The sequence below is a fragment of the Orcinus orca genome, chromosome 19 (genome assembly GCF_937001465.1).
Source record: "Orcinus orca chromosome 19, mOrcOrc1.1, whole genome shotgun sequence".
Lineage (NCBI taxonomy): Eukaryota > Metazoa > Chordata > Mammalia > Artiodactyla > Delphinidae > Orcinus > Orcinus orca.
In genome coordinates, this window is record NC_064577.1 from 53,375,827 (window position 1) to 53,402,516 (window position 26,690).

Consider the following 26,690-nt stretch of genomic DNA (forward strand, 5'->3'; position numbering starts at 1 on the left):
GAGATCTGAGAATATTAAATGGAAAATTCCAGAAATAAATAATTCATATGTTTTAAATTGCCACTGTTCTGAGAAGTGTGATGAAATCTCCTGTCATTCTGCGCCGTCCTGCCCAGGACGTGAATCATCCCTTTGTCCAGCGTATCCCTCCCATTAGTCACTTAGTAGCCACCTTGGTTGTCAGATTGTTGCCATATTGCAGTTCTTGTGTTCAGGTAACCCTTATTTTACTTAATAACGGCCCCAAAGCACAAGACGTAGTGATGCTGGCAGTTTGGTTATGACAAAGAGAAGCCACAAAGTGCTTCCTTTAAGTGAAAAGGTGAAAGTTCTTGACTTAATAAGGAAAGAAAAAAAAATATGGTGAAGTTGCTAAGATCTGTGGTAAGAATGAATCTTCATTCCGTGAAACTGAAGGAAAAGAAATTCTTCGTAGTTTTGCTGTTGCACCTCAGACTGCAAAAGTTCTGGGCACAGTGCATGATAAGTGCTTAGTTGAGGCGGAAGAGGCATTAAATTTGTACAATAAGATATTTTGAGAGAGAGAAAGAACATTCACATAGTTTTTATTATGGTATATGGTTATAATTGTTCTATTTTATTATTGTTAATCTCTTACAGTGCCTAATCTGTAAATTAAACTTTAGCATAGGTATGTACGTATAGGAAAAAAATAGTATATATAGGGTTAGATACTATCTGCGGTTTCAGGCATCCACTGGGGGTCTTGGGATATATCCCCTGAGGTTAAGAGGGGACTACTGTATATTCATTTAGTGCATTGGGTTACTACAGGCATAAAGATCGTAAGATTTGTCCAAGGGATTTAGGGGCAATTTCAGACTAGATCCAAATTCTCTTGTTGACTAGTCAGTACCCCTTTCTCAAGACCCTAAGATGTCACCATAGGGCTTTTCCAGAAAAGACCATGGACAGGGAACACATTTTTTAACCTCTGTAGCTACACATTAAAGTGTCAGTTCTGCCAGAAAGAAGTCCAAAGAATGAGAAATCTTAGATCCAGCTGAATTTGGGTTAACATAAACTGATGGGTCGTTCTCTTCTCTTTTTCTCTGGGATATTGAATTAATTAATACAGTTTTTCTCTGTGTTGGAATTATCAGTGGGCTACTGGGTAAGGATAATATTCTGATCTCTACTTCTGGCAGTGATTTTTCTCTCCAGTATGGGAGACCACTGCTACCTACCACAGTGGCTGATACAGCTCTTATTAACACAGTGTTTTTACCTGTAGCTTTTTCTTAAGCCTTTGTATAAAAACTCACATTTCCTTGAGCTCTGCATTTTAACCAAATCAACAGGCTGTTTGCACATGGTTGTCTTTAAATTAACCCAGATTGCTGTTCTTTCTTATGCTTGGTTCTCATCCCCTCCACCATGTCCCTTCTTTCTCCCTTTTACCTCAGAAGAAACAAACTGTTACCTGAATGAAATCTAAAACTTGCTGGTGTCTTTGTTTGGCAGCTGCAACCTCACTGTCTGAGATTGCTTCCCTCAGGGACTGTTGGGTATTCAGAGAATCCAGCTCCACAACAGCAGAAAGGCGGCAATACAGACTAATAAATTTCTCCCTGTAGCTGCAAAAATGAACTGGAAAATGGACAAGCAAAATAAAACATGTTAAGACCTGGTATCAAAATAGAGAAATTCATACCTCAGAGGAAACAAGTTGAATGAAAACATGATTTATTAATCCTATCAGTGGAAAATATTAGGCCATAAATAAATTATAAATGTGCTCTTAAGGGGCCAGTTGTCTGGCTTTAGTCATACAGTATTCCCTTTTAAGGTTTACCAAGTCCTGGTAAGGTATGGGGAAGTGGAGTCGGCTAAAGCTGCAGTTTATGTTCAGCCCCTAAAGTTGGGCTACTACTGGGAGAATAAGTTTGCTTATCACTTTAAAGGAGAAAAAAAAAAAAAGCAAGTAGCAATTTGAAACCTAGTTTTGACTGCCATGTCTGATTTCCAGTATGTATCTTGCATGTTCCTTTCCAAGGCCAGAAGTCCCAGAAGATACAAGGCATGCTTTTCTCAGCGTATGTTTTGTCTTTTGTCTGGCTGGGAAATGTCTGTAAAGACCTAGTATGATGAGTTTTGCTTCTTCTCCTGCCTCTCCACTCCTCAGCTCCTCTGGAAGGATGATGGAGCTAACGCTCGATAGATCATTTTTGTCTTCACCTTCCTCTCTTGAAAGATAATGGGCCAGAGGCCAAAGGAAACAGTCTAATCTTCATCTCTATCATGGAGGAGGGAGAGAGGAGTGTGGGACTCAGCCTGGTGCAGGCAACCTGAGGTGATCCGATTTTTCATACTTCTCTGACTGGCTCTGATCATATACCATAACTTCAGATTCCAGTAAGATGAGGAAAGCATCCCAATTCAGACTAGTGTCGTACCAGTCTCTTCCTGGCCATTGCTGAGTTTGGAGACTCACTCGCCAGGAACCTCACTTACTCTGTGTGCCTCTGACCTGCGTCAGTGTGTTTTGTGCTTTGGAAATAGGGCTGTAATAACTCAACAAATCTGTGGAATGGAAACATTTTTATTTTGGCTTCTTTGGTGAGGAATTCTAGGAAGAACATCTAACTACTGTCCTTGGGCCTCTTTGCTGCTGATTCCTGAGACCTAGACCTGGACATTTAGGGAAACTAAAACCACATACCTCAAAATGGGGCATCTGGTCATCTATGCACCTTACTGAGGGAGCCCTACTTTAATGCACATTGAGAGATTTTGTGTACCCCACAATTCCCGTCTTACCACTGCCTGCTTCCTTACTTGATCTTCTCTCAGGATGAAACTCAGTTGAGTATAAGGGTAAGCTGCTCTGTTTGTGTTTCCTCCTATTGAAGTAGTAGAGAAGAATGGAGTGAGGTCTCCAGTGGCCCATCCTTATTCCAGCTGTGCACCATTTCAAGGCAGTGTTTCTGAATTCAAGTAGCTTTGGTTCTGGGTTTTTTTTTTCTCTCTGGTGTCAGATCCTTCCTTCTCACTTTCTCTGCTCTAACACTTCCTTGTCTGACAGAAGAACTGATCTCATTAAATGACAAACTATTGAGCTCTTCCCAAATGATCTACTTTTCATGCTTTTCCCTAGTTACAGACCTCTGTAGAGCTCCGTCTTGACTCAGGATAAAATCGAAACATCACTATAAAGCAAGCTCCTTGAGATCTAGGATTTTAATTTATCTTCAGTCATATCTTTTGTCATGCAACCACCCTCTGCTGTCTGCCTGCATTGACCCTACACTGTGGTCAAGCTGAACCTACTACAGGCCCTTTTGTGCTTCCATGCTTGTGAACATGCCATTTCCTTCTCCTCCAATACCCTTTTTTTTTTACCAGTACCTTCAGGTCAGATTCTTCTGATACTTGAAAATTTTAGTTTAAATAATCTTCTCCTCAGTGAAATCTTCATGGACACCTCTTTCCCTCCAGGCAGAATTAGTTTCTCTCTTTTGTGCTCCTAGACCACTTGTTTTCTAAATGTATCAGGACACGGATCCTGCTTTACTGTAATAATGTGTTTACTTGACTGCCTTGGTATTAGACTGTGATTTCTTTGAGGGCAAGAACCGTGTCTCCTGTTAATTTTTATTTCCTCAAAACCTGGAACATTATAACTTCTCAGTTAATGTTTATTGACTGAATGAACAACAACAAAATGTGCACCCTGATCTGAAGAGAGCAGACCCTTCCTCCAAAGTCTCCTCTTTCCCTCCATTCTCTTTTCTCAAGGTGCTTTTGCTTTTCCTGTTTCAAAAGGTGTACTTCAGGTCTGTGATATTTACTGGCCTCTCTACAGGAAAGAGTCACCATTACTTTTTAGCTTACTCTTGACCCTTGTAGCTCCCTGAATGTGTCTTTATGCCTTTCAAGGAGAAATTATATCCTGTTTGCACTTGACAGATGTCCTTTCTTGGCTGGAGAGTGGAGAGAGTGAAGTGTCTCACAGTCTGCCTTTCCAAACCAAGTTGTAAAAAAAAAAAAAAAAAAAAAAATCAGCTTTTTTCCTTCTTTCTAAAATATGACTGGGAAGATAGTGAGAGGCACTGAAGAATTTCTTTAAAGGAAATACTATCGGTCCCATCTGAATTCTAGAACGCCAGGGTGTCCACAACTTTCTCTTGTTGTGTCTCCTTGTGGTCAGAGCCTTGGATCAGTGGGTGGTCTCACAGTGCCCACACCACCCGTGCCACTCACCACAGTGAGCTATGAGGACTTTTCAACGACAAGGACAGGGCTTCACTTTCCCGCTCTAGTGGTTTTTATCCAGAGCCTTTAATGTTACTTTAACAAATGTTACTTTAACATAGTCTTTTGTGGTTTAGCAATGATACATTTGGTAGCCATCACTGAGAAGGGGAGGATAGACTGGAAGCTTCTAATTTTTTTCTAATGTGAATCACATGCATTTTACAGGCAAAATGGTATAAGGATACAAAAATGCATTATCCCAGACCACATGATTTGTTATTAATTTACAAACTAAGACTGATTTTCTGTGGTGTTTTCTCTCTCTTTTTTCTGTATAAAATTGTTGGCACCAACACTGGAAGTCAGATTAGGAGTAGAGTAGAGTGGAAAGTACTCAGGGTTAGGTATCAGATGAAACTGGATTTGAATCATAGTTCTGCCACTTACTACCTTCATAATAATCGGCATATAACCCCTGGGAGCCTCCGTTTCCTCATATCTAAGACAGGGGTAATAATATCTACCTAGGATAAGACAACATAATAGTAAACAGTAAAGTGCCCAGCGTAGCATGTGGCACATATCAGATATAAAAGAAATTTTTGTTCACATCCCTACCACGTCCCCCTGGGAAGAATGAGGCATTTAGTAGGTAGAATATTAGAATGGGATTGAGATTAGAATATTCTTCCTAAAGATCTCTAACTCAGTAAAGTCCTAATCAATCTGGGCCATGTAGCCTAGTTTGGAAGCTAAGGAGCCAACAAGATTACCTCCTAGGGTCAGTTTAGTTCCGTGATTCTTTGCCAAGGTGTCAGAAGGAACCTGGGCATAAGATGCCTCTCTAAAGATTCCTGGTAGTGAATGAGTTGATGTTGGAATTCAGGAGTGGTATCCTAAATCATGAAAAATGGGCATTAGGAATGAGGGTTGAGACCGTGCCATTTCTTATAAGCTTGTGGCCTGGATTCCATTAGGCTCAATGCCTGGATATCCCACAGGCACCTCAAACAAAACTCATCATTTGTCAAACTGAACTAACTCATCATCTCTCCCCTCCCCCCAAACCTGTTCCTCCCCTCTTATTTCCTGTTCTGGTAGATGGCAGCATTATCCATTTCAGCACCCTATTCAGACTCTCTGGCTCCTCCATCTTGTTCTTCAACCACATTAAATCAGTCACAAAGTCCTATTGATTTTAACTTCTAAATTCCTCTTGCCTCTGCCTTCTCTTCTGTACCCCTGCTGTGGCAGTCTTGGTTTGAGTTCTTATCGTTGCCCACCTGGGCCAGTCTCTTAACTGTCTCATTGCCTCTAGTCTCAGTCCTTTTTTTGTTTTCCTGCAATCCATAGAGTTGCTAAAACCTAGTAAGACCATATTATTCCTTTTCTTAAAATCTTTTAATGACTCCTCTTTGCCTGTAGGATAAAATCTAACCGCTTTAAGATGGCCTAGCCCTTTGTGATTTTTACTTTTTTAAATTTTAGTTGTATCTTCTGTCACTCTTCCTCAGATGCCTGAAGCATCTTTCACAATGAACTACTAAGAGTGTACTTAATTGAGCTGCATTTTCCCACGTCTCCAAGCCTTCGTGCATGCTATTCCTTCTGCTTAAAATGATTTTCCTTTTCTACCTTTTCTTTCCTTTTCTGAATGTTTATTTATACTTCAGGGTCTATCTCAAATATTATCTCTGTAAGAAAGGATTAGGTGTCTTTCCTCTGATATTCAACAACCTACATCTTAACAGCAGGATTTTCATTGCATTGGGACTATTGGTGTAGACGTCTGTATCCTCCACTGGATTCTAGACTTCTGGTGGGCAGATTGTGTCCTATTAATGTCTCTATGTCCAGCCCCAGCACAGTGCTTTGCATACAGTGGAAACTCAGTAAATATTTGTTGAATGAAGGATGCAGCCAAGCACTGAAGTATGAAATATATACCAGGCTTCAAACTGTTTCTAAAAAATTCCCCAGTTTCTTAATCTTGCTAGTCAAGTCAGTTGGAATCATAGAGCCAAGGAAATAGATAAAAGTCAACTTTCTTCTTCATAGGCCTGCTCTCAATTGTGACTGCCCACAGGGTCAGGGCAGGGTGACCTCCTCAGTGTAGGCTAGGCAAATCCTCAAGAGACCATATCACTGAACAGAGTTTCTAAGGGCTTTTCCTTTCATTTCTGGGAACAGCATAAATAGTGACCCTTGTTGTTCCCTAGGCACATACTTTATTACTGCAGAGGATTGCTATCCTGCTCCTATCCAAAGAGTCGGGGAGTATCAGCTCCTACGCTGTGGAGGGGGAGTGGGTCTGCAGTTGTACCACTTTGCCTCAGCTCAACCCTGCTCATAGAGGTCTCACAGCATCCTCCTGTAAGATGGTCTCTCTCTTTCCCCAACAAGTAATCCTATGAAGGAACATCCTATGGGTCTTCCTCAGCCTAGTCTTTACTCCAGGAGACAGAGGGCTAAGCTCCTTTATCATTTTGTCCTTGCTAGATCTAGTTTATGCTGGAATAGGCACAGATACAATTTCCCATAGCTGGTTAGCAAGTTATTTATGATTCACTCGGGCCACTGGCAGGAGCATGGTCAGTGTGCCAAATCTCAAATCTTTTCGTTGTATAAGGCGTGACTTATACAAGTCAGACTGAAATATAGTATAACACTTTATTCTGTTATAGGGTGTATATTCCCATAATTTGCACTTTTCAAGTTTTCTTAGAACTCTTATGTTGTTATTACAATTTTCTGAGTTCTGATTGAATTTTCAACAACATTCTCTTCCTCAGGAATGTTTAGTGTATCTATTGACCTTTTACTATGGACCTGTCTGTGGAATATAGAAATCCCTACCTACCTACAAAAACGAGCAAAAATTGCTTAGGTCTTTCTTCGAGGGGCCTAGGCCCACTGTAGCAAGCTCTTAGGAGTTCCTGTAGACGGTATTATGAAGTGCTTGCAGGAAGTAACTGATAATCTGCCTCTTTGGAAGCTCTGATTGCTTGGAAATAAGAGAGAGTTTATCATGGTTCTCACTAAGGCCCAGTAGTATTTAAAAAATTGTTGCTGGTGGTGCTAAAGTACAATAAGCGTAGTACTAGAGTATATTAATTTCCTGATACTGGCAATATTTCCTCCTGATCCCTAGAGAAGACTAATAGGATTGTGTATGCCAGTGGAAACAAGCCCAATCAAGTGGTCTTTTCTGGAAACTTACATGGCCCTCATTAATCAAGTGGGTCACCAACGATATGGTAACAACGGAGAACCAGTAGGATAAGAAGTTATGTTTTACTCTAGGAAAAAACATCTTAAAGTCAGAAACTGTTGAGATCCAGGCTTTGATCTACAGCCTGGTTTTCATAGGTGAAGGATAGTACCTGATGGTCTTATACTGCTTTTAGTATTGAGAAGAGGTAAGACGGGTCAAAGAGATAGACACTGTTGGATTCTATTACTTTGCTAACCACAACCCTAGTTTTGTAAATTCCTGAAACGTCTTTTTCTCTGTGTTCTAGGCAGCACTACTTCAAGTGTGGTCCATGGATTGGCAGCCTCAGTATCAGCTGAAAGCTTGTTAGAAATGCAAATTCTCCAGCCCCTACTGACTCAGCATTTCTGGAGTGGGACTCCAAGAATCTATTTTAACAAGCTGTCTCAGTGTTTCCTATGTACATTAACGTTTGAGAAGCACTGTTCTAGGGCATCATATCCTGAAGTATGTTTTCTGTGGGTTTTTAACAGGTGCCATGCCTAAAATGGTTCTAGTTGTTGTCATATGAATTTGGAAAATGTTGGGTTAAACCAAGTTAAGCTTTTTATTTTTTTGTGGGGAGGACTGCCAGATTCTGCAGAGCTTTTAATATATTACTTTACTGCTCAAAAATCTCTATTGTATTTCCAGCACACTTAAAGTAAAATCCAAAGCCCTTATCATGATCTGTGAAGCCGTGCATGATCTGGCCACTGCTGATCTTCTGATATCATTTCCTATCTTTGTTGCTCTTGCTTACGACATTCCACCTACACTGACCTCTTAGCCAGGCACACTCTTACTGTAAGGCCTTTGCACTTGCTGTTTTCATTGCACGGAAATCTTGCATCTCTGCTCAAATGTATCTTCTTCAGAGAGGCCTTTCCAGGTCATCCTATACAAAATTGTAGTTCCTGTCACTTCACTCCAGTCCTTTATCCTGATTTTTTTTTTCTTCATAGCTCTCACTACTCTCTGACATTTACAATATTAATGTTTGTTGATTAGTTTACCATTTGTTTCCCCCACTGGACTGTCATTAGCACCATGAGGAGTTTGTTCATTGCTGATACTTCAATACCTGGAATGGTGCCTGGCACATAGTAGGTTACTAAAATATTTATTGATGAATTAGTGAACAAATGAGTGAAGAGAGGAAATTGTAGAATAGTAACAGCAGTAGGATAAAGTGTGGTTGCCCAAGAATAGTGTGTGAGCCTCCCAGAAAGCAAGATAGAGAGGATACTTGCAGGGCTTGGTCCTCCAGGGTCTTGAGAGTCAAGTCACTATTATGACTGATACTAAATCATTGATCATTCCCATTCCCCACTGAGGCACGGGGAAATGAATCTCATGTATTTTTGCCTGTAATCATGGAACAGTAATGACCATTTCACACAGAGTGGACTCCCAGTTGGCTCTCCAGTGAAGTGTTTTCTTTAGTTCTTTTCTCTGTCATTTATCTATCCCTGGGAAATCATTCACTTTCATGGCTTCAGCTGTTATCAGTAGACATTGGCCAAATTTCTGTGTTTAGTACCCAACTTCGTCTTCTGCATTTTTACTGCCAGTTGTATATGTCTCCTTGGATGTTGAATTAGCACCAAGATATTCAGAGCTAGAAGTTACATATTCTTCCCCAAAGCATTTTCTTCTCTGATTTCCTTATGTCTGGTTAATGGCAGCGGTATCCTCACAGTCTTTGAAGCTAAAAACCATGGGGGTATTCTAGAAGTCTCTAAACTTTGCCTTTTCTCATTCAAACAGTTGTCCAGTCTTGTCGATTACTTCCAGTGTTTCTTACATCTGTGTTTGTTTCCTTTTTTTGTTTTGTGTCTACCTTAACACTGGAATATTATAATAACCTCTGAACTATCTTCCCAACCCTGCTTTCAATCCATCTTAAACAGATTCCTCAGCCTGACTCTTAACAGTACTGCCCAGTATGGCTACAGCTTGTCCATACAGCTTTATGTCTACTGTTTCCTCCGTTCATTTCTCAGATGTAGCCAAATTGGACCACTTGTTCTTTTTTCTGATTCTGAGTTTTTCTGTTCTTACGTCTTTGCTTATTCTGCTCTCCCTCTGACAAAAAAGCTTTCATTATCCATGTTTATTAGCATCCTGTCCATTCTTTAACACCCATATCAAATATCCCCTCTCCAAGACGGCTTTTTGATACCTTTTTTGAGAAAACGTGCTTTCATTTCTTTTTTCAGTATCACTTAACGCGTAAGATTTTGGCACATTATACATCATTTAAAAATTAACTCGTGTTCTTATTTTACTCCTGCCACTGTACTAAAAAGCCCCTTGAGGGCAGAGCCTTAGTCCTAACTCATCTCTTAATCTCCACAGTAGGTACCTAATGTGCAGGTAGCGACTTGAATTGAAATACCTTGACTCAAACTATGTTTTGTAATAGCTATATCATATATATCATATATCAGTTATATCATAGACTAAAAATGTTCATTTGGATGGGGAACTCATTAAATGGTCACATTCACATTCAGGCATTTTGGGAGTGGCATGGCCAATATTATTAATGATTTGACACAGAAAAGGTACAAGAAGGTTAAATGATGGCCAGTGCCACACAATAGAGGACCCAGTACTCTCAAGTCCCAGTCTGCAAGTCTGATTCAGGCTTCTCTTTATAACTCTCCCTGCTCTGGAAATAGCAATTGCTGTTCATCAGCTTTTGGGCATGTAAACTGCTTGGAGCAAAAGGGAAACTGGGAGACTTTATCCATTTATCCTCAAGAGATAAATTCAGATTCAGATGCCCGGGTCTCAGGATGAGACATCAGGCAGTTGCCTTGTCTGTTTCTAAATCTGGCGGCTGGGGAGCAATCCAAAGAGAGTCTGCCCCCATTCCACCCACCCCGTCACTCACCCTTCCACAAATCCTGCAATCCATTTGAACTGATGGAACTCCTGTTAATTGCCTCTTATTGGCCTGTTACAAAATGAAGCATGGGGAAGAGACAAAGCTTCCCTATTCACATTTTCAGTGGGCAGCAGGGGTCTCTGCAAAAATAGAGAACCTGGGGCCCAGGCTATTCATTTTTGAAAGTTAGGACAAGATCTTCCACCATTCAGAATCCCACATTATAATCACAGTATTGCATCCTGGGAGACCCTGTCAACTTCTCAAATGGTCTGCTAGAAATTGAGTCTATTTAATAAATTAGCACTACTTATAGGCTTTTTTCCCCTTTAAAGTGATACACACTTTACATTTTAATTTCAGTATTTTTTTTCCCATTTGGAGGAAAGAGGGGGTGGGAAGTGGGGGAAGAGAGAAGAAAGAAAGAAAGAAGGAAAGAAAAGGAAAGGAAAGAAAAGAAAAAAAAAAAGAAAGGGAGGAAGAAAGAGAAGGGGCAGTGCTTTTCATGAAAACATTAGTTCTTGTATTTATGTTTTAGGAAAGCAAAGGGGAGGCAAGAACTGCAGCCTGATAACTGAACTTTCTGTTTAGAAGTCCCTCCTCTCCATTGGGCCTTAGCTAGGTTTCAATAATTATTGCTCAGGCACATAGTTTTGGAGCTTTGCTTTCTCTCAGACTTGTACACAGTTCTAGGAAGGGTTGTTGCCAAAGCCGTCATGTGATTTATTGACCCTCCACTGGGACAAGGGGGAACAGATATAACTTTGTGATTTTATTATAAGGAGGCTGGGTTAATATTTCTAGGTGAAACAAGCTGCTATACCAAGTTCAAACATCTGAAGAGGGAGGTTAAGAAACCCTGAGTGTGGGGTGTACGGATTATTCTGTCCTGGGGCTGTACAGACGTCGTCTGAGGCAGGGAGCAGGAGAAGAAAGGACACATTGTGACCCATTTCCAACACCTCCTGTGTGTAGAGGCGGAAGTTCCTTGCCTGCAGAGGGACACGCGCGGAGGAGAAATAGGAGAGTTACAGCATGGCACTTACATAAACAACACCAAACTGGCATAAAACATCTCACAAAATTACACAACTTCAAGCTTGGAATTTTTATACAACATAAATATTAGGGTTCAGTCCATTTAATAATGCTATATAAAATCAAGATTTAAGGCAGTAATGTTCCACATAAACTCTGAAAACAACATTTATGCTTCTTATAAAAGCAGAAAATGATTGCATTCTGTGGGCTTTTCAAAATGATGAATATAATTACATGAAGCAACAAAAATGGATTGAATTAAAAATCCACTAGTTTCAATTTAAGTTGGTTAAGGGGGGAAAATGTAGTTTCTGGCCAAGGACTGAGAAAATTTTACAAGTATCCAAAAAAAAAAAAAAAAAAAGTATGTACTCTTAGGCAGTTAGGCAGCCTTCTCCCAACATGTATACGTAGCCCAAGAGTCACCAGTGAAATATGAGCTGCTTCAAACTCTCTAAGCCCAAGAAACCCTTTAATGGTATCTACTGTTGCAAGTTGAGCTGGTATTTTTTTTCCTCCTCCTGAGTACATGGCCACCCCCAGAATAATCCAGTTACTCCTCTAGTGTCTTTATAGCATCTTGTGCAATTTATTCTTCATCAGTGTTGGCTGTTTTGGACTAGGCTTGCAATATTGACTTGTAATCAGAGCAGTGCCCCAATGGAAGAACACTCTCAGATAGACTCTTGCCTCCATGGGTCAGAGGCCAATTCATAGTTGTCTTTCTGTTATTTAAAGAGAGCCGGTCACTCCTGTTAACAGTCTTCCTGTTTGCAGGCTAAACTTGGTGTATTTTCTGTGTGTACAGGAATAGTAGTGTGTGTGTGTGTTGAGTGGGGAGAGATGGTGAATGTAGGTCCAAAAAAAAAAAAATCCAACTTAATGCTACATGATGTTAGCTTACTAGACAGAACCTGATAAACATTTACTCTTCTCTTCTGTGCCTACAGGGTTTTGTTTTTGTTTTTTTTTTGAAGTTGCTTATTAGTGGAGGTAAGATTTGCACATCTTGATTTAGACAAGACAAGTGATTTTGACAGCAAATTTTCTGTTTGTGGAAAGATAGCATGGCATAACCTTGGCCACTGCTCTAGACTTAGACTACCAATAGTCTTCTGTTCGTAAGTAAATTATTTGTAAATCTAACCATACACTTATTTATTTACTTGTTTATTTATTTATTCCCCTTGCTTCATGCTATCCTGAAGCTGAGACTTGATGTCTTTCAAGGTGGGTTAGGCAATTATTTTTCCTTGTTTGACCAAACCACAGTGAAGTGGGCTCTGGGAACTTTGGAAGACATCAGTATGGAGGAGCTAGAGAAAAGGTACAGAAGTGCAGCCTGTGTCCACTTATAGGCATCAAATTGAAAATGTGCATGTATGTGCAAAGTGGTGTGTAAATAAATGAACAAAATATGTATACATATATTTTTTTACCTCTTGAGTTTTACCCCATAATGCAGTTTCTATGAGCCATAAAAAGAAGATAAAAATGGTAAAGACTGGTACCTGGTGTAGAGGTATATTGATCTGCTTAAGGAGAGCTTTCACTGCCATCTGGAGCTCGTAGAAGAACAATTGCACAGGACAGTCAGAAGTATGATCCACACTTTCCATAGATTCAGAGCCAGAAAGCTTTTGGACCAGTTCCCACTCCTCTCTGTATGTTGAGTCAAGTTAAAATTAGAAATATTACAAAAGTTCAGAACACAGCTCAGAACATTTTTACTGCATATGTCCAGAACCTGAATAACCAATTTTTGGTGGTTAAAACTTGATGCAATTCTTGAAATTTGAACTTTTTTGCCACCCAAATGGAGTTTAAAATGAACTCTTTCTAATTTAAGCTTATTTCACCTATCAAACCACATACACCTCAGAACAGCAGGTCTGATTTGTAATGAATCAGTTTTTGAGATTGGAGCTTTGAAATATTTTGTAATAATTTCCTGTCTTCATTTTTCTTTTCCTGAAGATCCCCTGTAAGTTCTGAGACCCTACATTTTACCACAGGGGCATCTGCTGGTTAATTCAGCAGTTGGGTAACCACAGGACTCTGGTCCAACTCAGGCAAGAAACCACATGGCACGTTTCAACCCTGGCCTGTTGTGATCGTGGGTACTATTTTGGTTTCCTTCCCCTTCCAAAAGCTTGAGAATCACAAACAGGAACAGCAGACAATTCCAATAAAAGGAACCAGGGGACACACATCACTGCTTCCATCCTCCTTTCAAACCAGTCATCTGTGTCTTTATTCTGCATGCTCTACAATCCTTCCTAGTGAACTTTTCCAAATGTCCTGCAGAAGGGAAGGGAAAAGAATGGTGGTGGGAGGAAAGCACATCTGGTTTGTCCCCCAAAAGCTGCTCTTCAAAAGGATCTTGAAAAGATCAAGGTAAAAGCCTCTTGGGCAACATTGTTTCCACAGGTATTTTAGCACAAATCTCTAAACACATTGAGTTGGCACATTTTCTAACTCTGCATGGAGCAGCAGTGTGCTCTCAGGAGCAGGCTAGAGAGGAAAGGAAAGCCCTCCTGTTTTGGGTTGGAAAGAGAGGAGGTGCTAACATATGTTCCCACCCTCGTGAAAATCCTCTGAGGGCTCTCCCTGATGGGTTATACTCACTGGGGCTCCGAGCTATGAGCCAGAAAATGAAATTGATTGTGACATGAGCTTTTCATCAGAATACACTCTCTTTTAACCAGCTACCCTCTTAGAAAAGTTTCTGTTTTCATGATATCAGTTTCATTTCAATTCCCACACTGGAAAAGACTATGGAAAAATCTACCCTTTGTCTCAATAAGAGGAAAAAAAAAAAAGAAAATTAAATCCTGCTTCAATCTGGGCATACTGTTGGCCTCACAAATAATTGAAATCTTTGAGAACCTGCTTGGGAACTATATCTTTTCTTCCGTCACTGATACTGAATTAAATGAGGGGTTCTGACTAGCACGAGTATGCACAAAATCTAAAGGACCACATTGCTAAAATATTATCTGTAATCAAATTAGAAAATCAATTACCAGGAAGAATACCATGAAACATCTACCACTAATCAGTTTAGTCTTTAAGGATGAGGGAGATGGAACTGGCAGAGGGAAGGCTACTGGAGTCTTTTGTAAAAATGAAACTTGGATCCTTGGCAAATGGAAATTAGTTGGTACAACCACTAAAAGATAGAGTCTAAACCTTTAAGGCACAAATCTAGAAAATGGATGAAAGTAACCATTGCAAAATCAACCCACAAATGAGCCTCTTGGGAAGGACTGAGATAACTAATGCTGATTGTAGAAGTGGCCACCAGATGGCAGACTTAAGTCTAGGTGTAGTTGGTAAGTGGAAGAGAATATGGCAGCTAGTGAGTTCTCTGAAGAGACCGTCGTCATCGTCATCTCCTTCATTGTCATCAAGTAGTATTTAATAAACATCGTGAGATACTCTCGTTAAAAAGTTCTTCTCACTTTAGTGACCAAATTTTAAATGACCAAATTAGAGTCTCCTTTGGTTAAGCAAATCTGTAGGTGCAGCCTAGAGCCTGAGGATCTAAATTGTACCCGGAAGCTTGACAGACTCTTTTTCAAGTTCTTTTCGTTTTCTTGTCTGTTCTTTCTTTTCCTTTTCTTTTTGTGTTGAACACAGTTCAGTTCATTTTAGTAGACCTTCAGAGGTGTACTAGAGGGCTAGCGGTAAAGCTGAGTCAGATTACCAAGACTGGGCAACGTTTTCCAAAGTTAACGGTAATTCACCATAATGCCAAATCATAGAGCAATTTCCAGAAGGTCAGGCCTTGTTACTTCTTTTCTTCCCTAGAGAACCATAAAGAGTGTAGGAAACACACAAAGTCCTTAGGCCAGGGGGTTGGGGTGGGGGGAGTGAGGGTAGGGAGGGTCCTTTAAGGTTAAGGGGAGACCAGTTACTCTACTAGAACCCATTTACACGAGTGATTTTTTAAAATGTGACTTTTTAGGTTGTGGAGAAAAGATATTGGAAATAGCAGTGCTGAAAGAAAAGGGCATCTATTCATTAACCTGAATGTCAGTGGTTGCATAGAGGAAAGTGAAAGGATAGTGTCCCCTTTAAATGGGCCCACTCCTTCCACCTATCAATACTACAAGCCCTCCTTATCCTAACTTTAAAACCGAGCTATGCCTTTTCCCCAGTGTGCTGGCCCCTGAGGACATCTCATCGTAGAAACTTCACTCAGAAGTAACATTTCAGTTTCCTTCTGGCACATCAAACCCATCACTTAGCCATTGTTTCATCATGAGGAAAATCTAAACTCCTCACAACTTACTTGGAAACGTTATTGTTCTCACGGATCTTCACATGGCAGAGGATGTTAGGCAACTTTTGGGTAACAAGAACTTTGATTTGATCCACAGAGCTACATAGCTTTAGGTAACCCAGATATAATCCAGGAGAGAGACGCTGATGACTCCTTTTGTGATAGGAGAGAATATCCTGTAGGATGAAAAACAAAACAAAAAACATATTAAAAGGCAATCTCTTTTCATTTCTTAGGTACACCATGTCACGAATTAAAGGAGCTGTAGCTAAGTAATTAGTGAGAAACCTTGGATACCACCATGAATGTTGAGAATGTGTTGGTGGTACAGCCAGTCTTACCTTCAGGAGAATTAGCCTCCAAGTCAGGTACTCAGCCTTTAATATATTCTGCATGCTTATTTTCCTCAGATTTCTGTTCCACGAATAGGTGTGTGGGTTGTGATTGGGAATGGTCTGGCTGGTGGTGGAGGCAGATAGATACTAAAGAAAAATAGAATTCATAATTTCTGTCCTTGAAGGGTTTATTGTTTAGCTGGGGGAAAACAAATTGCAAGTGTAAAAACTGACAAAGCAGTATAGGAAGCCTCATTATTTCAGGATAATTGGTGTCAGGAAAAGGATCAAAATTTTATAGTAAGTAGAAAAAAGAGGATTTGATTGTTATCTTGAAAAATCAAACAAGCAATAGCAATAGATTTATTTATCTTATTAACATTCGAGTTATAATCACTAATTCTGAGAATGAAGAGAGAATCAAGTATTGATTCTTGGGTTAACATTTTAGACTAAATTGTATGATAGCTGAAATGCTGTTCCTCATGTTTGACTTTCACAATGTGATCGTGAAGAGGATAATTTTTGCAAGAGTATTTGAAGGCTCCATATATTTTTTTTCCCTTGCATTAAACAAATTTGATATTCAGGTCATTCTCTTATAAAATCCTTGTTCATTGTGTGGTCTTCAGTTGTTAACTGGCCTACCATTGCTAGATTCTCAATTGTCAATAAATTTGCGTGTGATTTGATTAGTCTCCATGTCATCCTCATCAGCTTCACAAAATTCTGTATCTTTTACAAGATTTAAAAATTTACCTTGTAATAGATTTGCATTGAATTTGCATTGTATTGTCACATCACAATATTCCATAGGCAGCGGAGACTGAATAAAGTTAGTGCAATAGGAGGTGCCAGCCTAGTTAAGCACAGAGGGGTGTTTGAGTGGAGTTTTGTTTTCTACGTGGTCAGTTTTCTAGTGAACTTTTAAGGTTGTGACTTTTGCTTCTCTCTATGACTGCAGGAACTCAGGTAATAAATACTTGGTAATACAGACACTCCCTCTCCTGTATATCAGTAGGTAAGACTTTTTATACATTTGGGCAGTGTAGGGGTGAAACAGAGTAGGAGTGATGACTCAGGAAACTGATTATAGGGGAAGGATTTCTATAGGCCAGAGTTTAGCCTAGTTTTCAAAGGGGGTAAAAAAGAGGGAATCAACTCTACCACTAAATATAGGGAAGGCAGAAGAGAAGAGAAAAAAACGAGTTTAAACTTACATAGAATTCAGTATGGAACAGAAAGGTATGAGGTCTTCCTTGACAGTATACTCTGAAGAAATGACCCCTCCTCTGTAGAATTAACCATCTGTAACATCTAACATATGCTATTGTGTATTGTCTCCTTTGTCCTGTCCTTATCAAACATATGGAGTTCCAGGTACTATAGGAGACATCGGGGTTTCAGGTGAACCTTATATGATCCCTGCTTTTGACGAGGTCAAGAAAGGCAGATGAGTAAAGGAATGATCACAGTATACCGAAACCAGTTTATAATAGAGGCAATGTAGGCATACAGAGGAAGGAGTACTTATATTTTTCTTCTTTTATGTTCTTTTCTTGAACTAGACTATGAAATTAATGGCAGGGCCTTTTTTTTTTCCAATTGCTTTGTCTCCTTAGTGCCCAGTACTGTTTCTATATATAATAGGTTTGCAACATGTGGAAATCAGGCCTTGTCCCTAAAACAGAATGTATGAGAATAGCAGAAGAGGGACAAAATAAGAATGGTCACAATTGGAAGGAAGACATAACTAGCATGTATAGGAAAGCAAAGACTAAATAACTTTTAAGATATTTGGCAAAGAAACAGACTAGAAAAATTTGACTTCACGATTAAGAAGGAGGGAATTCTTGGGCTTCCCTGGTGGCGCAGTGGTTAAGAATCTGCCTGCCAATGCAACGGACACAGGTTCGAGCCCTGGCCCAGGAAGATCCCACATGCCGCAGAGCAACTAAGCCCATGCGCCACAACTACTGAGCCTGAGCTCTAGAGACCGCAAGCCACAACTACTGAGCCCATGTGCCACAACTACTGAAGCCTGCACGCCTAGAGCCCGTGCTCCGCAATAAGAGAAGCCACGACAATGAGAAGCCCGCGCACCGCAACGAAGAGTAGCCCCTGCTCACCGCAACTAGAGAAAGCCCGCACACAGCAACAAAGAACCAACACAGCCAAAAATAAGTAAATAAATAAATTTATAAAAAAAAAAAAAAAAAAAAAAAGAAGGAGGGAATTCTTATTGATATAAGGAGATTGATAAGGCCAAATGTTTTCATCTTGTCTCTTCAGAACAGATTGCAGATAATTAGTTGACTAGAGGAAGTTCAGTCAAGGTGAAATTTTGAGAAATGAACAGGTAATCAAAGAGAGAGAAACAGTTAATGAGAGAAGGAAAAATGCAAGTATTTAATCAGCAGAATTTGACGATATGCACCCTAGGGGTGCTTGCTGTACAAGCAGATGTGGCCACAGACCCACAGATCATTATTTTTGAGAAGTGATGGAGAACTGGAAAAGTCCCTAAAGACTGGAAAAGGGCAAATATGCCTATCTTTGAAACAGGAAGGGGAGAAACACAGAATGACACTAGTAATTAAAGACCACCAACTTATAGATCTTTGGGAAAAATGAGAACAAACCATCAGTCAATCAATTTGCAGTCACCTAGGAAACCCTGAGACACTAAATAGGAGTCAGCATGGTTTTGTGATGGGCAGATCATACAGACAACTTTAATTTCCTATAGCAAAAGAGCAAGGTCCATAGACCAGGGGGTTGTCTCCAGTGTAATCTGTTTCACTAGATAATCTGGGAAAAGTATCAATAGAATCTTGACCGCATGACTTTAATAATAAGCTGAATATCAGGGTTGAAGATTTGTGGATGATGGGGATAGTATGGGAATAGTAGGACATACTGAGCGATGGCCCAGTAGAGACTGGTCCTGAGAGCCAGTCGGTTCATCATGTTTATTGATGTTCCAGACAAAGGAATGAAGAATGTGTGTATCAAATTTGTGGGTCCCAAATTTGGTGTGGTTTTGATTTTCTGGAAAATAGTAATAAAGCTCTGAATGACCTTATGCATTGGAAAAATAAGCCTATCATAATTAGGGTTGAAACGTAATAAGAAAATGTGCTTGTAAAGACCCAAACCCAAGAGTACAAATATAGAATGGGTATGAGTAAAGAAAAAACATGTGGGGGTCAGAACTGACCACAAATAGAATGTGAGTTAGGAACATACTGTGGTTATGTAAAAAACAACACCATTCTGGGATGGAGTCATTCACTCTTCCATTCAATTTTTTTAAAGACTATTACTGAGCATCTACTATGTGTTTTCCTGCCTTTACATAGTCATTTAGCCTTCATTAGTCAGAATGTTTCTGGAGCCTGAGAAATGCATGGGAAGAGAAAGAAGCTGTCCTATTCACATAATCTGAGGTACGTTAGAAAGGCCCCCTAAGCCAAATCAAATGCCTGTGGGTTTATATATTGCCTGATTTGACCTCTAACCTGCATTTCCAGTCTCTACTTCCACGGCAGTCCTCTTGTGTCCCTTATCTCCAGCCAAAATGGATTGCTTTTTCCTTCCTCATACATAGCCTAATCTCTCTTCTTTGATTCTTTGTTGGTTCATGAATTCACTCATTCTACCAACTTTTATGGAGCACTTACTATGTATCAGGCATTACGCTGGGATGTTAGTGACATCAAGATGAATAGGACATGATCCTTCTTTTCATGGAACTCGTATTTCAGTTTGTGAGAGAGACATGTGAGCAAGTTGTTCTTAACCCAGTATAATAAAGGTTGTGTAAGGTCCATTGTGGACTCAAGGGAGGGTGGGATCTCCTTTTCCAGCTTTTACCTTAATTTTTTGTACCATGCCCTCTATTTAATTTAATTCTCTATTTAATTAATTCCTTCCTTCCTCCCTTCTTTCCTCTCTTCCTTTCTTCTTCCCTCCCCCTTTCCTTTCTTCTCCCTCCCCCCTGTCTTTCTCTCTCTCTTTTTTTCTCCACCTGGTAAACTTAACTTACCCTTCATGGCTCAGCCAAATGTCACCTCTTCTACAATGGCTTCCCTGATATTTCCAGGTAGAATTAATACTTGCTTTGTCTGTGTTTTCATAGTACACTGTTTGTGCTGCTAGCAGGTTCTGGTTTAATTCTGCCTTGTATTACCTTGATTTGTGTACAAGTCTGTCTCCCTCCCTTGACTGAACTTGAAAGGAAGGACCTTGAGTTATTCATCTGTTTTTCCTATAGCACCTAGAAGAGTTCCTGGCACCTAGCTGGTGATGAAAAAATGTTTATTAACTATGAAATGAGAGGCCCAGAGGTACTGGGGTCTGGGGCTGAACCTTCGGGAGAGAATATGTTGTGTTGGAGCAGTGACCAGGAAGGGTATACCCTTCTTCTCTTCATTGATCAGATATCCTAAGAGCTTGTTAGAGGAACAATGTGTAGTTGCTTTTCCAATAACTACAGGGCTTTTGTTTTGTTGGATAGGGTATGGAAGCCGAATTGTCCAGGGTTAACAGAGGTCATAAAATGGTGGCCTGTGGCCCAAGATTATATAGGCTGCCAAGAATGTAAATTTTCTGAATCATTTTCTAACTTTTAAAAATAAAGAGATTTTATCCCAAACTCTGGACTTTCAACTTCTCTTTAAAAATGGAAAAATATTTCAACATTGGGACCACTTTCTTCCACTGCAATGAGTTGAGGCTGAATAGGGCTGTTCTTTAGATGAGACAGGGGCTCTTCAGATTACTATAGTCTTTGTTACTTCCACTTTTTTTTATATTGACATATAACTCACATACCATAAAATTCACTCTTTTAAAGTGTGAAATTCAGTGGTTTTTACTATAGTCACAAGGCTGTGCAACTATCACCACTATCTAATTTCAGATTATTTTCAACATTCCAAAAAGAAAACTCCAGGTCATTAGCTGTCATCCCCCAGTCCCTCCTCTTCCTGCCCCTGGAACCACTCATCTACTTTCTGTCTCTATGGCTTTGCCTGTACTGGATATTTAATTGTGTAGCATTTTGTGTCTGGCTTTTTTCACTTAGCATAATGTTTTCATCCATATTAGCATGGATCAGTACTACATTTATGGCTGAATAATATTCCGTTATATGAATACATCACTTTTGTTTATCCATTCATCAGTTATTGGACATGTAGGTTGTTTCCACTCTTTGGCTACTGTGAATACTTCTGCCATGAACATTGGTGAACAAGTTTTGTGTGACCCCAATTGTTTCTTATATCCAGCCCAGTTGACTCATTTCCATTAATCTTCCTGATTCCAGTAGTTTTTGATCCCCACGTTAGGGGTTCCTTGGAGGTAGAGAGAGCAGGAATGTGCAGGAAAAAAGCAGAAAAGGGCGGAAGAGATAGTAGGTCCTGGGCACCTCAGGTGTAAGAAGAAGATGCTGGGTCCTTGTAGGTGACAAGAAATGCCTAAGGAGATCAAGGGAAGGAAAGCAGGGATGGGAGGGAGACGGAGGGCAAGTTTCACCACAGCTTCTGTAGGATCACACTTTTAAAAAGGATCTAGAGAAAAGGACGGGGAAGGTGTGTAAAGCAGCATGGCAGAATGGGAAGGGCACCAGGCTAGGAGTCAGAAGACTTGTGTCTTAGTCCCACAGGCTGCTTTTTTGGCTGATAGGACCTTGGTGAGTTACTTCCCTGAAATCCATAGCTTCATTTATGAATTGGACAGAAATTTCCCACTCAACCTCACTGGGTTTTCATGAGGATCAAATGATATAGATGTGACAAAGTATTATAAACTTGAAAGTGTAGTACAAATGTGAGAGATTAATCTTCAGAGAAAACTTTACCTGGAGGTTTCCAGTTATTGAAGTGACCCCTGAAGATTATGGTCAGAGAAACTCAGCACCTGAGAGGGGGCTTTCTGTTGGAAACACAGTTGACCCTTGAACAACATGGGTTTGTACTGTGTGAGTCCACTTATACCTGGATTTCAATAAATATACAAAAATATATGTGTGGAACATTGTGCTAGACTTGTATTGAGGTGGATAACCTATCCTTACATAGGCAAAAGGTAAGTAGTATTTAATGTAAAATTAATAATGTTTTAGTTTTCTTACTGTTTTATAACTTTTTTTTCAGAGAATTACATTACCATACAGTATGCCTGTCTCTTGTAATTGGAGAAACTGCCTATCAGCCTGTCATCACAGGTAAGTGGTTTTTTAAAAAAAGTAACAATGTTTCCAATACTGTATTATGAATGTGACTATAATACTGTATGCCGTAAAAATTTTATGACCATTCACGAGCGTATATAGGCTAGGCTACCATGAAGCAATTGTATCAGTTACACTAGGCTACCATAAAGCAGTCATACTGCTGCTTCTTTATTATCAATGCATGAATTGTTGTACCTCTAAATAAATATGAATTTCTTTTTCACATTATAATTTTGGGGCGTCAAAAGTTATATTTGGATTTACTACTGGGGGGGTGGTGTCAGCACCCTTAACCCCCATGTTGTTTGTTCAAGGGTCAACTGTACCCTCATTGCCAGTTAGTTTGCTCAGGGGGATTCTAACTTGTCTGTAATAACTCTCTTTTCCTTCCCAGGCAAGTGTGGGAAGGATTTCTCTCTCCCTTCCAGATATATGAGAGAGGCCTGTTATGAAGGTCTGGGACTTGAGAGGGTCAGGAATTTGAGCAGGTTAGACCCTGGAGGTTCCCTGGGGCCCTAAAGGATTAGTGCATTAGTTATGGGCCCAGATTTTGTTAAAGCCCTTATCTGTTTTGAAAACTCCATTGTGGACCATTTCGTCTTTATACAATTTTTCCTTAGTTCTTACGAAAAGGTAGAAGTAGTGAAATGACTGAGCCAGTACCTAGGGTCTCCTGGGAGAGTACAGATGAGAAGGAGATGGACTGGGTGTGCCCTGAGGGAGAGCCTAGCATTGGTTGGATTTTTCTGAGTAGAGAAATAATAAAAATAACTAACGTTTATAGAGCACTCACTTTGTGCTCCTCTTCTAATGCTTTATGTATTTAACTCATTTACTCTTCATTAGTACCCAGTGAAGTAGGTTGTTTTGCAGAGAAGGAAATACAGGAGGTAAGAAATTAAGTAACTTGTTCTAGTCACATAACCAGAAAAGGTGGAGTCAGGAATCATACCCAGTCGGCCTGAGTCCAAAGTGGTGCCTCAGAATGTGGTGTGATGTAGCAGAAAGAAGCTCAGGCTTCCAATCAGAAGGCCTGGAGGTCATCACTCTTATGACCCTGAGAAAAAAGAGTGGTTTGTGGCCTGGAATTGTGGGAATTACCCAGCCTGCTTTGGTCAACCACCAAGACCTATCTCTATGTTGAATTGGTGGGGCTGCCTCCTGACATAATTAAATGTTAAGTCTAGGAGTAACTGAATACCGCACTAATAGTTTTATTCCCCCATTTCCTCTCCAGTGTAAGGCCTGTATGGGAAGGAGGGGAGAGAGAAAAAGTAGAAGGAGAAAAAAGGAGAGTAGGGGGTGGGTGGGAATGACATCAAGCAGGAATGTGCCAGTCAGCGGGGGTAAATGTTCCACTTGGATCTGTGTGGAAACCTGATCTTGCCTCTATTTTTGGTCTCCTTCTCTAACAACTTTTTGCCAGATTGGAATTTTTCTGCACCTGTAACACATTTTTAATGTAATAAGTCTAGGAGAAACCAGGTATTATATCATGCTGGGGCCTGTGCTATGTTTCTAGGAGCAAAGGTAGCCCAGACTCCAATTTATCCCTATAGGGGATTAGTGTATTAGTCACCCTGTAAAAGCTCAATTTATTATGATTTTTAAAATGTTTCTTTTAGCACTTACTTATAAAAGGTGAGGAGGGGAACCACGAATGTGTCTGTGTTCCCTGCTCCCACCTACACACACGCGCGCGCGCACACACACACACACACACCCCCTCACCCTCTATAAATTTCATATGAACCCAAATTCCATGAAATCAAATCCAGAGGTATTGGCTTTGACCAATTAGCTTACCTTTGCTACACTGGACTTTATCCTGGTCTGGGCCAGAGCAAGTAATAGAAAGGTGAGATTATTGTACTAGCCACCCCTCAGTGGAGAATGAAAGTACGTCAGCAGGCTGGTTACTTAGCTGTTTAGGGTGATCTGAGGGGTTACCGGGCCAAGGCTTGGGTTTGGCTTGTTTGTCTGAGATTGAGCCCTTTCTTCCCCATTACTCCAGATTGGCTGTCTTGTCGATATGTGCCATTGGTTGTGTAGGCCTCAAGGTAGTTGTTTCTCCTAGCTTTGCCACCTAACTGGAGAGCTCTATAGAACTCATCCCCATCACTGGATTTAAAAGAAGGAAAAAGAAACAGCTTGAAGCCCATGTTTACATAAGAACATGTGAAGCTGTGTGGTGGCGTGGAGAGAGCGCTAGACTCAGGAGCACGAGGTATAGGTTTGTATCCTAGCTCTGCCATCCAGGTTAAGAGACTGGATCTCAGCTGCCTGGTTTTTGAATTTTGGTGGCTATTTAGTTCTCAGGTGACTCATCTTTTATTTCACCTCCCATCCCTCACTCATTAAAATCCTAACTCCTGCCTCCAAATGTGATATAATATAGCAGAAAGAAGCCTGCTTCCAATCAGAAGATCCGAGTTCAACTTTCAGCTCTGCCATTTTCTAGCTGTGTGTCTAGGGGCAAATCCAAGTTTGGTGGGGCCTTAAGCTGATACAATTTTTTGTGCTTTTCTTAAGGAAAGGAATACAAAATTATGAATGTGAAGTTTTTAGGGCCTTGGAAGGGACTTGTAGAAGTGACGAGCTGATTGATGCTTTTGAATCTTTCCTACGTGTGGAATACAAACAATGACATGCCTCCGGACCTCTTCATTCCATTACTGCATATGTAAATGGCTCTTGCTACATTTCACTAGAACCTCAATAAGTGTGTTTGGAATTTTTATTAGGAAAATTGAAAAGACTACATACCTGGATGGTTATCAGTAAAATGTCTAAGGCTGTTGGCTCCTCAGGTGTTGAGAGAGACTTCCTCTGGCTTTGCAGCTTTGAGATCTGCATCCATTTGCCATTAAAAAATGAATAGAGCATCTCCACCTCTCTGATGGTGACTATGAGGATGTTTCCATGCCGGTCTTTAATGGGTTCATAGTAAACTCTTCCCAAATTGTGTGTCCCAAGTAAATTCTAGAAACAAACAGATTTCTGGTAGCTAAGATGATGTGCAAACAAAGCAACAAAACTGCAACAAAAGACACTGAATAATTATCTGATGTTTCTGAGAAGCTGTTTTTTGGTGGTTGTTGTTGAGCAGACTTAACCCTATAATAGAATATGTAGCATCATACAAATGTACTGAACAGAAGCTCAAAGAGAATGTCTTCACCATAAGCCTGCAAAGATTATAGCAAGAGGCACAAAAATTATGTTTTTTTTAAGCAAATTTAATATCTGTAAATATCTCTTACCCACATAGACACACCGGCACATAAACCTCAGTTACCAGCACTTGAAGAGAATCCCAGATGTTTTAAAGAAAAATGCCTGATATTTCAGGTATGCTACTTGTGGAGTTTTCAAGAGATCTACAGTAAGCTGGTATGAAGTGGGGTTGTTTAAAATGAAGAAGTGAATTGACAATGTAGCACATTGCACAGGTCCCCAAATGACTGCACATTCCCTTCAAGATACTTTAATTGGGAGATTGGCCTGGTTTGACTTATCTGCATTTCAGAGAGTTCTGTTTATTTAAAATTTTGTTAAAATTGTTTGTGAGCTAGGTCAACAAGGTAGACAATACTTTGAGAAAGGTAAGAAGAGAAGGATGCCACATTAAATGTGAAGGGGCCCAGGTGGTTGTTATTAAAATAAGCAGTTTTACAAATGTGCAAGGATTGAAGATTTCTAACTTAGAGCACTGGATGAATAGGATAAAATACCCTTTTACTTTGAATATCTATAGCTTTTTAAAATAATTAATCATCTCAGAGCTCCTGGCTGTTATTTTTGTGAGCTCACATAAGTGCTGACAAGATAACCTGTTAGCAGGAGTGCAAAAATAGAACTGGAATTTGTGAAAGTGATAAGGATGACCTAAAAATGAGTGAGCCAGCTGATCAGTATTCACATTTACAAAAACAGTGGAATGTTCCTCATAGGTAGGGACTATGTCTTTTTTTTTCTTTTCTTAATTTGCAAGGACAGAACACATACATAAGAAATTTCATAAATAATTATTGACATTATAAAAATTCATTTGGAAGGATTACTGTTTTTAAAAATGGCCTAACTACTCAGTCAGATTATCCCTTTCTAACAATTAACTTCTAAATCATAGAGAAGTAATTGGGTAAGGCTTTTAATCCAGCCATGTGTAGTACTACAGTCTTATATAAAGCAGTTTGCTGCAAAGCAGTACTGGCCAATCAGCAATGGCATGCTGGTAAACTGGCCATCAAAAAAAAAAAAAAAAAAAGGCTTGATATATAATATGCCAATTTCTGTGGTGTAAATACTCCCACAGTACCCTATTTCAAGCTACCAAAGGTTGTGACAACAGGCTTTGAAAATCTCTGAATACTTAACTGTTGGCTCTCCTAAGCGAGTACAAGTTGGCTCCAGCA

General features: G+C 39.9%; 1 protein-coding gene and 1 long non-coding RNA gene across 3 annotated transcripts in view; one reads left to right on the top strand and one right to left on the bottom strand.

Annotated features, from left to right (window-relative positions):
* Nucleotides 1-26,690, bottom strand: part of ANKFN1 (ankyrin repeat and fibronectin type III domain containing 1) — a 155,808-nt gene that overhangs the window by 20,336 nt on the left and 108,782 nt on the right. Inside the window, exons 11-15 of one of the 2 annotated variants that reach the window (XM_033431762.2) lie at nucleotides 25,039-25,254; nucleotides 15,706-15,872; nucleotides 12,920-13,070; nucleotides 11,191-11,359; nucleotides 1,445-1,611 (exon numbers count right to left, since the gene is read on the bottom strand). In XM_033431762.2, the coding sequence (XP_033287653.2) occupies nucleotides 1,445-1,611; nucleotides 11,191-11,359; nucleotides 12,920-13,070; nucleotides 15,706-15,872; nucleotides 25,039-25,254 (870 nt within the window). Of the gene's footprint in view, nucleotides 1-1,444; nucleotides 1,612-10,526; nucleotides 11,360-12,919; nucleotides 13,071-15,705; nucleotides 15,873-25,038; nucleotides 25,255-26,690 lie in introns of those variants that run through there. The other variant, XM_033431763.2, reaches the window with a different exon arrangement.
* On the top strand, nucleotides 16,004-25,592 carry LOC125962037 (uncharacterized). The gene is made up of 3 exons (XR_007473328.1): nucleotides 16,004-16,064; nucleotides 22,193-22,263; nucleotides 25,544-25,592. It is a non-coding gene; the product is annotated as an uncharacterized LOC125962037 (long non-coding RNA).